At 45.5% G+C, this 15189-nt stretch overlaps 1 protein-coding gene across 1 annotated transcript in view; it reads right to left on the minus strand.

The window, feature by feature from the left end:
- Window positions 1-6690: 6690 nt before the first annotated feature.
- Window positions 6691-15189, minus strand: part of cnih3 (cornichon family AMPA receptor auxiliary protein 3) — a gene marked incomplete at both ends in the record, with an annotated part of 45418 nt that continues 36919 nt past the window's right edge. Inside the window, 2 exons of the mRNA XM_084440323.1 lie at window positions 6691-6718; window positions 12788-12931. Coding sequence (XP_084296449.1) covers window positions 6691-6718; window positions 12788-12931 — 172 coding nt within the window. The remainder of the gene's footprint in view (window positions 6719-12787; window positions 12932-15189) is intronic.

Consider the following 15189-nt stretch of genomic DNA (forward strand, 5'->3'; position numbering starts at 1 on the left):
AAGTGCTTTTGGTTGGAAAGAGCAACAAAACATCAACAAACATGGACGCCAGGACGAAGGTTGTTTTTCTGTGGGTGATTTATAATCAGCGAAAGCAAGTCGCTCAAAGCTGCTTTTTGTTTCAGCGGCAGAATGAAGAGTGAATGCGCATCAGGTATGAGTTGACGTTTTAATTTGCTTATTAGCTTAATAACTATAAGTAGCTAATAGTTGCTTAGCTAGCTATATTGCTACAATGTGCTTAGCTAGACTTGTTAGCATCTGTGTGTGTGATTGATATAATTTTTTTAACTGTCAATTGCTGCCAGGGTTTCCATGCACTCTTTCCGCCATGTTTTGCTGTCCAGAACGTCATGAAATGTCACAACTCGTAAACTTGGGTATCATCATTATTTCCCAATTTCCCACTCGTAATTACGACCTTGGAGGGCCATTCATGTGCTCATAACTCGTAAATACAGCAAATACGATATTTCCGAGGAGCACTTGAACGCAGCATAACAGATACAGGAAGTGGACTGAGCTACCAACCTTTAAACTCTCTAAATACTGTAGTTGACCGGTATTCAAAGAGGGGGTGAGAGGTCAACAGCGTGGGAGTCTGAATCCCTGAGCCATTCCACATAAGCTGGACAACATGTCACGGCTTTAAGTGATGAGCATTAGATACAAGGGTTGAAATGGTGGAGAGAATAGGAAGCGTATGTGTGTGTGTGTGTGTGTGTGTGTGTGTGTGTGTGTGTGTGTGTGTGTGTGTGTGTGTGTGTGCGCGCGCGTGCAGGAGGAACAGGTAAAATGAGAGGCGATCTGCCTGAGATCTCTGACCTGAAGCTTGACCTCACTAATGTCGGCGATGAGCTGAACCAGCGGTCTCACGCAGGTGAGCCCTTCCCTACAGCCCGATCGCCTGCTCCACCCCGGCCACCTCCACTTTCTGGTTCCAGCCCTGGGAGAATGTGAAAGGAGCGCGAAAGGGAAGGAGAACCAACAACTTCCTCCCACCACAGAATAGGGTTCATTTAAACAACAGGTTCAACCCCCTGGCAACAACGGATGTGGGGGACGGGCCCTCTGGAGATCGTGTGTTCGGCGAAGGAGCTGACATCACCATATGGCCTGTCGGTGACGCGCCCGGGGATAGAGATGACATCGCCACGCAGCCTGGAGACAGCGCACTGGGGACAGGAGATGACATCGCCATGCAGCCTGGAGACAGTGCGCCGGGGGCAGGAGATGACATCGTCACGCAGCCTGGAGACAGTGCGCCGGGGGCAGGAGATGACATCGCCACGCAGCTTGGAGACAGTGCGCCGGGGGCAGGAGATGACATCGCCATGCAGCTTGCCCGAGCCGCACCCCCAAGCCCCCGCTGTGGAGTGCGTCACCGCCAGGTACGTGGGCACGCGCCCGGAGCAAGTTGCAGCGACGAACCTGCAGTCAATCTGCCATCAGCGCACCTGGATTTAACGAGCCCCGTGGGCTACAAGAGGAGACTCCAGCTGACCAGCCATCGCCAGACTGTGCTCCTTAGTACTCACGGTATTTTCCAAGACAAGTTTCCTCACTTTTTTCCCTGTCGTGCCCGTTTTCCTAACCCACCTCTCCTTGGTACGTCGAAATGTTGTACTTTATTAAAGCACCTTTGGAGCATAGAAACTGTGCAGATATTCTCATTCTACTAGTTATTAGCTTTAAAACACAATGGGACAACAGTAGACAAGTGCGTTTTGCTCGACACGCACACTCGGCACACAAGACAGTCCCGCAGCCGGTTCCCCTTCAACACGCTGCCCACTGGGTGTGGCCATGGAAGGCAGCGAGCGCAGTGCATTGTGGTATTTTCGTATTTTTGTATGTCCGTATTTTCTCTGGTCATAAGGCACAACTGCACATTTCTACTACATAGGTGACCCAATTTCAATTGACCTTTAGATTCCCAGCGGCAAAATACTCCTTTAAGAAGCGATATCTTAACTTTGTAGCAGCTGATCATTTTAAAATGATGAATGCAAATAGTGCAATAACCCCGGAAGTGGAGCCTTCACATGTTAATGATTTAGTGACCATCTTTAATGATAAACTGCGTGCAACCCTTGACTTGTAGCACCGATGAAACTGAAAAAGGTCGTAGGTAAGCAAAAAGCTCCATGGAGGAATGAGGAGATAATTGAACTTAAGAGAACAGAAGAGCTGAGTGCACATGGAGGAAGACCAAGCTGTGCGTCCACCGCAATATTCTCAAGAACACCTTTACTCTTTTAACAAGGCTATAAGAAATGCTAGAAGATAACTTTTTTTTTATTGATCTCTAAAAATCAAAACAATTCCAGGGCACTTTTCTTAGACTCCTCAGTCCTCAGTAATTTAGACCAATTTCCAAGCTCCCCTTTTTAAGTAAAATTCTGGAAAAATTTGAATTCAATCGGCTAAATGATTTCCTAGCTGTACTGTAACTGTATTCTGGACACTTTTCAGTCAGGTTTCGCCAGCATCATAGCACAAAGACTGTCAAGGTTGTAAATGACCTCAGAATCAATGCTGACTGAAAAAAGCTCTCTGTCCTTGTCGTCCTGAACCTGAGTGCAGCGTTTGACACTGTAGACCAACATATCCTTGTTAGACTGGAGTACTGGAACGGCCTCTCCAGGCCAGCCCTTGACTGGTTCAGGACGTATTTAACAGTCTGAGAGTTTTTCGTTGCCCTTGGTGACCACAGCTCAAAAAACACTGAGATGACATGTGGGGTCCCACAAGGATTAGTTCTAGGGCCCTTACTTTTCAGTCTATACATGTTACCTCTACATGATGTCATGAGAAGGAACAACAGTAGTTACCATAGCTATGCTGATGACAGCCAGCTCTACATTTCTGCGACACCCCTCGACTACAGCTCAACTGACGATTCGACAGAATGTATTGCTGACATAAATGTGTGGATGTCACAGAACGTCCTCCAGTTAAACCAGGACAAAACCGAAACATTGATCATTGGTGAAAAAGGTGAAAGAGAGAGACTATAGGGGCACTTTAAAACACTGTAAAGTCACTGTATACGAAACGCCACGTAAGACACTTAGGTGTCGTGTTGGAATCTGATCATAGCTTTGAGGCCCATATAAAGAATGTGACAAGGACCTGTCTGTTCCGAGTAGGAAATGAGTCCTTACCCCAAGTGAAGGAGTTCAAGTATCTGGGGGTCTTGTTCACGAGTGAGGGAACCATGGAGAGGGAGTTTGGCCAGAGAATCGGAGCAGCTGGTGCGGTTCTACAGTTGCTTTACCCCACTGTTGTGACAAAAAGAGAGATGAGCCAAAAGGCAAAGCTCTCGATCTACCGGTCTATCTTTGTCCCCACCCTCACCTATCATGAAGGATGGGTCATGACCGAAAGAACGAGATCACGGATACAAGCGGCCGAAACTAGTTTTCTCTGGAGGGTGGCTGGGGTCTCCCTGAGAGATCGGGTGAGAAGTTCAGTCATCCGAGAGAGAGTAGAGCCACTGCTCCTTTGCGTCGAAAGGAGCCAGTTGAGGTGGTTCGTGCATCTAGTGAGGATGCCTCCTGGGCGCCTCCATAGGGAGGTGTTACAGGCATGTCCGGCTGGGAGGAGGCCGCGGGGTAGACCCAGGACCAGGTGGCGGGACTACATCTCCACACTGGCCTGTGAGTGGCTAAAGATTCCCCAGGCAGAGCTGGTTGATGCTGCTAGGGAAAGGGATGTCTGGGACCCCCTGTTGGAACTGCTGCCTCCACGACCCGACTCTGGATAAGTGGATGATGATGGATGGATGGATGGATGGATGGATGGATGGATGGATGGATGGATGGATGGATGGATGGATGGATGGATGGATGGATGGATGGATGGATGGATGGATGGATGGATGGATGGATGGATGGATGGATGGATGGATGGATGGATGGATGGATGGATGGATGGATGGATGGATGGATGGATGGATGGATGGATGGATGGATGGATGGATGGATGGATGGATGGATGGATGGATGGATGGATGGATGGATGGATGGATGGATGGATGGATGGATGGATGGATGGATGGATGGATGGATGGATGGATGGATGGATGGATGGATGGATGGATGGATGGATGGATGGATGGATGGATGGATGGATGGATGGATGGATGGATGGATGGATGGATGGATGGATGGATGGATGGATGGATGGATGGATGGATGGATGGATGGATGGATGGATGGATGGATGGATGGATGGATGGATGGATGGATGGATGGACAAGGACCTCATTTTACCACCTAAGAAACTTGCCTTTCCCAGACTGATACTGAAAGACTAATGCATGCTTTTATTACTACAGTAGCAGGTGGGACTATTGTAATGCTCACCTGTCTGGCCTACCAAAAAAAGTGATTAGTCAACTCCAACTGATTCAAAATGCTGCAGCATATGTTCTTTTCTTACAAAGACCAGAAGGAGGGCTCACATCACATCAGTTTTCACTGCACTGGTTACCTGTCAGTTTTAGAATACATTTTAAGATGATTTTATTAGTCTATAAGTCCTTGTATAATCAAGCACCTAAATACATATCAGATATGCTTTTAGAATATACACTTAGTAGGTCCCTCAGGTCCTCTGGCACTGAGCTTTTAATGGTCCCTAGAGCCAGGACTAAGAGGCATGGGGAGGCAGCCTTCAGTTCGTATGCCCCCAGCCTTTGGAACACCCTGCCAGAGGACCTGAGAATCTCTAAGACCGTGGTAATTTTTAAGCGAGATCTTAAAACATACCTTTTTAACATTGTACTATGTGCTACCTTGATTTGTATGAATGGTGCTATATAAATAAAATGACATTGACATTAATTGTGAAGCATGTGGCAGTGATCTGGGGAGAGGCCAGGTGTAGCATGGGAGGACAGGCTGTCACCGATCTGTCACCAACCCTCTGACACACATGAGAGAAAGACATCTACAGATGTTACATTTTAAAATAGGTTGGCGAAGACCTATACTTTATTACATTAACAATGAACAGCTTCATTTGAGTGGGCACACACAATAACAATATAAAATCCTGTTTTTAAATGAGTGATATGCACATTCCTTCCTAATCTTGGAAATGTTAGAGTGCTAACGTAGCTACATCTGAGTCTGGATATAAAGTACAAAAAACTAAATGGCCAGAAGCGCTGATTTACAGTTAGCATTTTTGAGACCGTTTTCCTGAATTGGCAGCATCATGAGCACTGATTTTAACATGAGAGAGAGAGAAGGAAAGAGAGGAATAAACTTGAGTCCTTTGTCTACCTATCATTTAAAAGGTATGAAATAACCAAAGTAAATTAATATGAATGAAAGCAGCTACAAGGAGTTTTTCAGTTTGTGTTGATTTTAGCGGCACCTGTGGACAAAAGCAGTAGTGTTTTCCTGGAAAGACAACTGCATTTTCCATGAGCACCATCGCTTCATGTCATAAAGATATCTAGGTAAATAAAGTGTTTAGTCCTTTCTGAACAACCTGACCAGCTGAGCAGATATCTATAGAATAACTACATAGAAACAGCCAATCTTCTCACTGATGGCTGCATTTGCTAATGCAGGTAATGTAGAGGCATCAGTATTAAAATGAGACTGTTTTATAGCCAGTCAAAACTCCTTCTAATTGCTTTAAGTGGGTTACATAAATAACTAGTAAACACATTTGGTCCATAATGGAAACAGTGATATAAAAGATTCACATAATCTGAAATAGGGTCGATTAAATCCTTATGATATTGGAAGACCTTCACCCATTTGGGTTCACTGACGCAGTTTCTTAACACAAATATTGCAAATATTGTGCAAAAGTATAGACACTATTGTGCATGTGCTCTTCTATCTAATCTTTTGATTCCATATCTATTTTCATTTAAGAAAAAAATCTCCACAAAGAACAACACTAGAATGACAGAAAATCGCACACTATTCTGTTTGTATAATAATGCTTTGTAGATCATATCTCAATTAGAAATGCCTCTGTTAAGAATACACAAAAATGCACACGTCACAAAAGCCATTCACGTAATGTAAATAGAAACACACGGGACATGTTCTGTATATCTGGTAAAGATGCAACATTCGCTGACTATGATCCATCCATGTAGCGTCTTTATCATGTTCTTGTGAAGCAGTCATATCTTCTCTCACCAGTGAAGCTACAAGTGGTGAGACCAGATCAGACACTTGAAGACTAGTTTGCCCTGTCTATCTATCGACTGTGCTGTGCTGTGCCTGAGTCAAACTGTGCAAACACTACAGTGTGTGTGCTTCCTATGGTCCTGGTGACGCTACATAGCCTATGCTAGGCCAGGCTATGCTAGGCTATGCTACTGTAGGCGCGAGGCCGTGGGTGCTAGTGTACAAACATTGGCCAGGCAGTGATGCAGTAGAAATAGGTAGGTCGGACCTGTAGAGCTGTAAACAGGGGTCTCTTTATAGTCCTTCCATACATGGAGGAGAAGAGGAGACGGGATCTGACAACCTTCCCCTCCCCCATACTGTATGTGATCAGATGTCCTTCACCTCCTGGTGAAACAGTAACAAAGCTGTGATCCAGAAGGAGTAGTTTGGCTCCACTGCTGCGCTGCTTGGTTTGTGCGCTAGCTAGATAGATAGCTTGTATGGTCTGTGGTGTCCGGGGGCTGCAGGGCTGAGAGTTCAGTTGTTATGAGGTTACCAAGGAGTAGATCATACTGGAGGAAAAAACAGAGAGACAGGAACAAAAAACAAGTCAGTGATTCTGACAATGTGATTGCATGGACACCCTGCAAACCACAAACCATTCTACTCATCATCTGGCTGAGCACACCAGAATCAACAGAGCATAGAGTATGAGCATTGGCATTCGGGTGGTGGTGGTGTGTGTTTGGGAGTTTTTAAGTGTTTAACCAGAAGATGAATCCCATGCTTACTGTATGTGTTGGTTTTCTCAAGCTGGACACTTGCCAGATGTGATGAGAGTTGTGTGAGGAGAGCGTACTGAGACTCCTGTGAGGAGAGCATACTGAGACTGGTAAGATTACATCCCGTGCTTCCTGTCTTGGAAAACCACTTTATTCATAGTTGTCCCAATGCATTTATGTATGCCCCATTGACTTCCATTGTAGCCCAGTGAGAGCCTGCATAAAAACTGCTTGCTCAATACTGGAACGATCAGTGAAGTTATGGTCTCTATGTTTCAGGTTCATGGTAGACAGACCAGAAATAGGGCTAAATGTCCAAAATAGCACACTACCCCTTTAATGTAAAAGGCCTGTTTAATGTATACATGGGCTTGTCTAGAAAGGAGTAAAACATTATGCGTCTTCAAATCCTCAGGCGACTGCATGGGCAGGAAGGAAGTGTTGAGAGAGAGACACAGAAATGTTATGCTTTATTAATACCAATCTTAACCCTATATGACCGTACAATCCAATGGTTTATTTAAATACAGGAGAGCCTTGCGTTTCTGTCATCTTAACAAACTGTGATGTTTATTTCACACTTGGCCTGGTTTGTCAGACCTTGATCGGGCCTAATTGTGGGCTACTATGTATCTTTAATGGATGTTGCCCGTCTAGAGTATGATTTAGTGCACAGGACTAAACTAGCATGTATTACTCTAGCATAGAGAGCTGCTGGTGAAAGCTTCTCTTACTGCTGTGCCCTTGAGCAAGGCACCTTAAACTGCTCCAGGGACGCTGCGTTCTGGCTGACTTGCTAGATGTGTGTGTGTGTGTGTCTGTGTGTGTGTGTGTGTGTGTGTGTGTGTGTGTGTGTGCGTGTGTGACCCAGGGAAGTATTGAGACCAAAGATGATGTCCAGTATTTCCACTGTGACCTCTGTGTGCAGATTGACTAATAAAGCTACCATCTTCTCCATCAATGCTTAACATGAGTTATTTGCCTGAGGTAATAAATATCAACAATTCAAAACCCTCCCCATAATAAGACCACTCCTAGCCTGTGCTGATGTTCCCCCAGTGCTCAGAGACTTCACATCTTCACCTAGCTCTCTCCTAAGCCCACATATTTGCATTCATCCTGAAACCCTTCAGGCCTAAATAAGATACCATTAATCCGTGCCGCTGCTTCTGCTGTACAGCCCGCAGGCTTCCTGGTTAACTCATGAATATCCTTGTATCCTGCAGGGTGATGGTGGTGGTGGTGGGGACTGGGGTCTGAGACTGCTACTGCTACCACACAAGATCTTCTCCAGCCCGAGGGCTCACAGGGCTGGCCTAATGACCACCAATACTGCTACTGTACCATCACCATCAATATTCCTACCAGTACTGCTACCATCACCATCAATATTACTACCAATACTGCTACCATCACCATCAATAGTATTACCATTACTGCTACCATCACCATCAATAGGCCTATTACTACAGTACCAATACTGCTACAGTACCATCGCCATCAATATTCCTACCAGTACTGCTACCATCACCACCAATATTACTACCAATACTGCTACCATCACCATCAATATTACTACCAGTACTGCTACCATCACCATTAATATTACTACCAGTACTGCTACCATCTAGTACGGTGCCACCTCCATGCACATCCCCCTCCGCTCCTCCGAGCTTGCCGGTGGACCGACACAAGGCGCGTTGGTCCGGCTCTACCCCGCGGCGTTCGGGGTCTTCCGAATTCCCGCATCCTGACTCCGGAGTTGGGCCGCATTCGTGCTCCTCATCCCCGGAGAGTAATCCTGAGACGCCCAGCACCACAGCACACGCACCGCGCGCGCTCCAACGCCACAGGTGAAGGCAATCGTGGTGATTAGTGAACGAGCTTACGGCTGAGTGCTGCGCACCGGGTCCCAATCATCATCATCATCGCCTGCCTACAAGAACCCTGGTTTTCTTCAAGCTCATCGCCAGATCTTCCCATAGAATACCTGTGACCCAGTGTGCAGTGCTCGGCTTGCCTGCTATCACCACCCTTGGACTGAAACACGGATTCCCTGACCCCCTTCTGGATATGGACTTTTGATTACGGATTACAGATAGTGGACATTGTTTGTTGATCGCCTGACCCCTGCCTGTTTATCGTTTTTGACCTTGCCTGCTGGACTTTGTATTTAGTATTAAACCGCCCTTTGGGCTTAGCATTTTTTCTGTGCCTCCTGTGTCGTGCGTTTGGGTCCAAATCCAAACCGGTCATACAGTAACACCATCACCATTAATATTACTACCAGTACTGCTACCATCACTATTAATATTACTACCAGTACTGCTACCATCACCATTAATATTACTACCAGTACTGCTACCATCACTATTAATATTACAACCAGTACTGCTACCATCACCATTAATATTACTACCAGTACTGCTACCATCACTATTAATATTACTCCCAGTACTGCTACCATCACCATTAATATTACTACCAGTACTGCTACCATCACCATTAATATTACTACCAGTACTGCTACCATCACCATTAATATTACTACCAATACTGCTACCATCACCATTATACTGCCACTACTGCTACCATCGCCATTAATATCACTACCAGTACTGCTACATGTACCATCACCAGTACTACTACTACAACTACTGTACGAATATGTCTATCATTACTATTACTACTACCCTACTGCTATTACTATCACTAATACTACTATTGCAGCAAGTGATATTGGTACAGCAAGTGGTGTTACAGCAAATGGTAATGGACTCTGGAATGTCATTAATACATTGAGATACAGCCAGGAGCAATGATATATTCTATCTCTTTTGACTTAGTGTGTGTGTGTGTGTGTGTGTGTGTGCTATGGGGCGTATGGGGCGCATAGTCTGTGCCATCAAGTTCCAGCTCCCACTAGCTATTCACAATAGTGGTGTTAAGTGTAGCTTAAATTTCACTGAGGGGCATGTCATAAAGGTTTATATCCTCTGCTTCTGCTCTGCTTCTTAGTGAGGAGGAGCAGAGTCGTTTTGTGTGCCATTAGGTCTTAGCGGCTGTTTGGCTAACGAGCCCAGGCTTACCTTGCCTTTGTAACTGGAGGGGGGGTGAAGCCACCAGAGCTAGCCTCTGACTTCACCAATCAGATAACAGCATAGAAGTATACAGCTCATGCTCCATAGCTGTGGTGTGTGTGTGTGTGTGTGTGTGTGTGTGTGTGTGTTTTCTAGAGAATGAGCAACTGATTGTATGTTTGTTTGTTTGTTTGTTTGTTTGTTTGTTTGTGTGTATGTGTGTGTGTGTGTGTGTGTGTGTGTGTGTGTGTGTGTGTGTGTGTGTGTGTGTGTGTGTGTGAACCGGTTACTGTACATGTCATGCCAAACACAGGATATGTAGGTAAGAAGTGTAGATGCATAAGGACAGTCCATCCAGACAGAGAGGCAGCATTCATCAGCAGACATGACAGTAGCTCACATCCATAACACTGGCTTAGCACAGAGGAGAAGCACTCTGGTTAAACAATGGCAAATGCTGTTATTGGACTCCATCACAGCGAGCATTCCCGAGCTTGAGGTTCAGAGGGTGAGAGGTCAGAGGTCAAAGGTGAGTTCCTATTCTCCAGGCAGTGACCCAGGGTTAGGTTTATTACTGCTGATAGGGGAGCAACGGGAGGAGGGGAGGAAGTCAGGAAATCAGGAGGCTGCAAAGTGTGTCTGCAGGTCTAGGGGCTGGGGGGGGGGGGGGCAGAGTGGGAGGTGAGGTGTGGTAGTGTGTGCAGGTTGGGGAGGCAGAGAGGGAGGTGAGGAGGTATGGAGGGATAATAGGGGTCCAAGCCGAGGTGAGCATTGGAGGGTGACACTCACTACTGCGCTTTGTTGTGGAGCAGGTAATGGCAGGTCAGGTCCAGTACACGCTAGAGGAGGAGGGGGAGGAAGCAACATGACTGCTGGTCAACACCACCACACTCAAGATGGCCACTGTTATACACCACCACACTCAAGATGGTCATTCTTTTAAGACCCTGTGAGGGGTCAGGTGAAAGGTTCTAGAGCCCCAGAGCAACAGGGTAGTCTGACTATACTGTACTGTACCCTACTAGCAGAGGTCAGCCAGGGGTCACAAACATACATAGTCAAATGGATCCACAGTACATTGTGTCAGGAGAGAAACAATATGGAATGTCTTACTGACATTTGTTCTTTGGTCAAATGTACAATTCTACAGCTTTAAGACATTCTTGAAGATGTCAGGAAATTACAGCATTAAACACATTACTTCAAAAGGTGACTTGAGGAAATAGTAGAATCCCCTGGTCCCCCAGCCACCTACCACTAGAGACAGTAGAATCCCCTGGTCCCCCAGCCACCTACCACTAGAGACAGTAGAATCCCCTGGTCCCCCAGCCAACTACCACTAGAGACAGTAGAATACCCTGGTCCTCCAGCCACCTACCAGTAGAGATAGTAGAATCCCCTGGTCCCCTAGTCAGAGCGAGGGTGAGTGGAGCGTGTTTCCCAAAATTGTCCTTCACTCCTGTTCCAATTTGTTTCAGTTTAAGATTGGGCCTCATTCATGAACGAAGTGAACGCATTTCTTATGAAGCATTTCTTCTTAAACCCCACTTAGACTGTTTCCAATAAGATTCTGGCATTCACCAATGTTTTCAGTCATAGTAGGCTACATACTGTAACAGGAGTACAGTGCAAAAGACATGTGCAAACTCATTGGTGATTGCTATTACTTCAATTCTACAGTTGTTGAGTTGTATTATATTGTAGGATTAGAGTAAAATAATATTTGCATCATTTGTTATCTGTTCATAATTGTTTTTATCATTTTACAAAGTGAGATTGCTGTCCAAAAATATCCCCAATGTGCCTGGTCAAACTCAGCGTTCACTGAACGAGTAGGCTAATATCAACCCATGCATCTTTTTTGGTGTCATTTTATATCCACTACTGACGCTACTAAATATGATAGGTGGAGTTCAGTGCTCCACCGTCTTTAGATTTTCATTTGGGCATGCTTGACAGACTTTCTGTGTATTTTATAGACTACATTTTTGTAGACTGTTAGGGCTAGTGTATATTGTACTGTACAGTATCACTTCGCCATTGTATTTTGCACTGTCCTTTCTCTCTATGTTTATTGCCATGCACCAAGGCAAATTCCATGTAGGAATGGAGCCTACCTGGCTCAATAAAAATCAGATTTTGATTGCCCACTCTGGATTCGATTTGCAGTCCTCTGACTTGCCAACGCACCTGACACAGCACCACCTTAAACATAATGCTACTGAAAAGTTTGCGAGTCAAGGGTGCGGATGACTGGTATTTATACTGAGAAGTGACATTTGCGCACGATCCTTTAGTCACACGTCCTTATATGGGGCTGGCGGGGTGTTTACCTATGCTAATTCGGGAGAACTGGCTCGCGCATTCAATTTACAAAACCATGGGATTCATCTTCATGAAGGCAGGTCCAAACTCATCCAGGGATTTATGAACACATCATGAATCAGACGGCAGGTTTCTTTAGAAACACTCTTAGGAAGAAATTTCCGAACAGAACTTAGGAAGGTATTGTTGAATGAGGCCCATTAACCTTACAAATGTGCAGTGAGCTGAGAGGGAGGAAATCTGGGTGAGCGATGAGCGATTTTGATCGGAGCGGCAGGAAATCTCTTTGAGCGAGAGAGAGGAGCAAAAGAACAGCCCTGTGAGTGTGAAGCGGCATTCTCACCGCTCAACTCCGCTCACGTGTTCTGCTACCAGTAAAGATAGTAGAATCGCCTGGTCCCCCAGCCACCTACCAGTAGAGACAGTAGAATCCCCTGGTCCCCCGGCTACATACCAGTAGAGATAGTAGAAGAAGGACAGGACGAAGAAAGACATCTTGCACCAGGCCTCCTTCTGACAGAACTTGAGTGTGTCTCCGTTCATGACGGAGGCGGGGTCGTAGAGCAGCTCCTTTGTGTCGGTTGGGCTTTGAAAGTACCTACCGAAGAGGGACACACAAGGGTAGTTGACCCGTAGAGATGTGGGGGTAAGGGGGGTGGGGGTGGGGGGGGTTGGTGGGGGGATGGAAGAGAGGATGACAGAGATGGCAGGATGAGTACGGCAGGCTGGCGACAGCCATCGGATGACACATTCCAGTTGTTTTATGGGTTAAAGGCTCAGTCTGGAAATGTAAGCAGCCCCAGTTATTTTTTATGAGCAGATAACCAAGGAGCTGTGGAGCGACTGCTGAATATTGTCGCTGTCAGATGAAAACCACTGATCTCCAAAAGTTTTCACAATGTTGAAAACAATATTCCAGCTTCTGATTTTAAACATAAAATCAAATATGATGAGCTGTTTAGAACACATTTAATTGGTCCCAGGGCCAGGAGGTGTTCAGAGGTTGTAAAGGGTAGTCCCAGCTTTCAATTGATTGAAAAAAAATGGAGTGAAATGGTTTTCATCTGACAACGACGATATGCATGTCAATGTTTCTTAGGATGCCAGTCAATGGTTAAGATTGAAGGCCCCAAAAACCTGACTGGGCCTTTTAGGGGGTCTCATAATAGATGGTTTACATGTATCTTTATTTTGTAATGTACATGCTGTTTGATTGCTCATGATTCAACAATAAGGGTCTTTGTAGTGAATGGTTGATGTACTGTACAAAGTGTACATGTATACTGGTGTTGATAGATACATGATCAGATGATTCAGAATGATTAATACGTAGTTTGCTGATGGTTAACAAACTATCAAATAATGGGTCATAGCCAGTGTATGTTGAGTCCGTTACAATGTTTATGTCCAAGGAACAGAGCTGTTGCAGATGGAGATGTGTGTGAGTGGGGGAAGGGGGGTCTGTCAACTCAGCTGGTGATGAAGAGAGGTTTACAGATACAGAAACACTCAAGTCAAAGAAAACATTATAAACAATATATTTCTATAAACACCTAACATAACACTGCAAGTCAAATCTCTATTATCAGTCATGTCACATCTGCAGAGTGCAGGGTCCACACTATCCAATCACAGCTCATCTCCCTCCACAGCCTTGGGGGGAGCTGGGAAGTGGTGACCTATAACCGGTACCACACACACCTGGCTGAAGGGCTGTCTGTGACCCTGCCTCAGCTCACAGAACTGTAGGACCGGTAGCCAAACATATGCATGCCCATACACACACACATGCACACGCAACAGACACACACACAAACACACACACACACACACATACACACACTGTGTGCTTCCATGTAGAGGGGAACAATAAATGCTATGCTGCTTATTTCGACCCCTGCTATGTCAGTAAGATTTGAAATCACCGAGACACTAGGCAGATGGAGGAGAGGGGAGGAGATGAGGAGAAGGGAGGAGGAGAGAGGAGGAGAGGGGAGCAGAGGTGGAGAGAAGAGGAGAGGGGAGGAAGAGAGGAGAGGAGAGAAGGAGAGGAGGAGAGGGGAAGGAAGTCAGAGTGAGGAAGGGGGGAGTGGAGAAGAGGAGGATTAGGAGGAGAGGTAGAGAGATTGCAGTAGGGGTCCAAGGAAAGAGCAGGTGGAAGAGGAGATGAGGATGGGAGGAGGAGAGGAAGGAGAGATAAAGATGTCAGGTATCAACTGTGCTCACCAGGGAGGAAAAATGAGGAGGGACAGGGACAGAGATGCACTTCCTCTTAAAGGAGAATGCTCTTGTTTTCATCTATCTATTTTTATGAATCGCTAGTTGTGCTTCCATAGAGCGAGGGCTTGTTGTGGTTTTCACATCCTCTGTAATATGATCTTTGGAAATGTCTTTAGAAACTAAATAAAGCTTCCCCACTTGCTCCAGCACGCATGTGCACAGCGCGCAGACTGGCTATTCTCCGTCTGTAGGCTACACTCGCGGCTCATATTCTCTAAGCTATGATCGGCTTCCATCATATTCTAAGTCATCTTCTATATCCTCAAAATCTGATAAATATTCAGCCATATTGCACACAATATTCCAGGCACCAACATCTTCTATATCCTCAAAATCTGATAAATATTCAGCCATATTGCACACAATATTCCAGGCACCAACAAGCCGATCGTAGCGTAGAGAATGTGAGTTGCAAGTGGGGAAGCTTTATATCATTTCTCAAGATCTTTCTAAAGATCATATTACAGAGGCATGTGAAAACCACAACAAGCCCTCGCTCTATGGAAGTACAACTAGCGATTCATAAAAATAGATTGATAAAAACAACCGTTTCGCGGCAGAAAATACATTTTTTAG

This window comes from Borostomias antarcticus (genome assembly GCF_949987555.1).
Source record: "Borostomias antarcticus genome assembly, chromosome: 6".
Classification (NCBI taxonomy): domain Eukaryota; kingdom Metazoa; phylum Chordata; class Actinopteri; order Stomiiformes; family Stomiidae; genus Borostomias; species Borostomias antarcticus.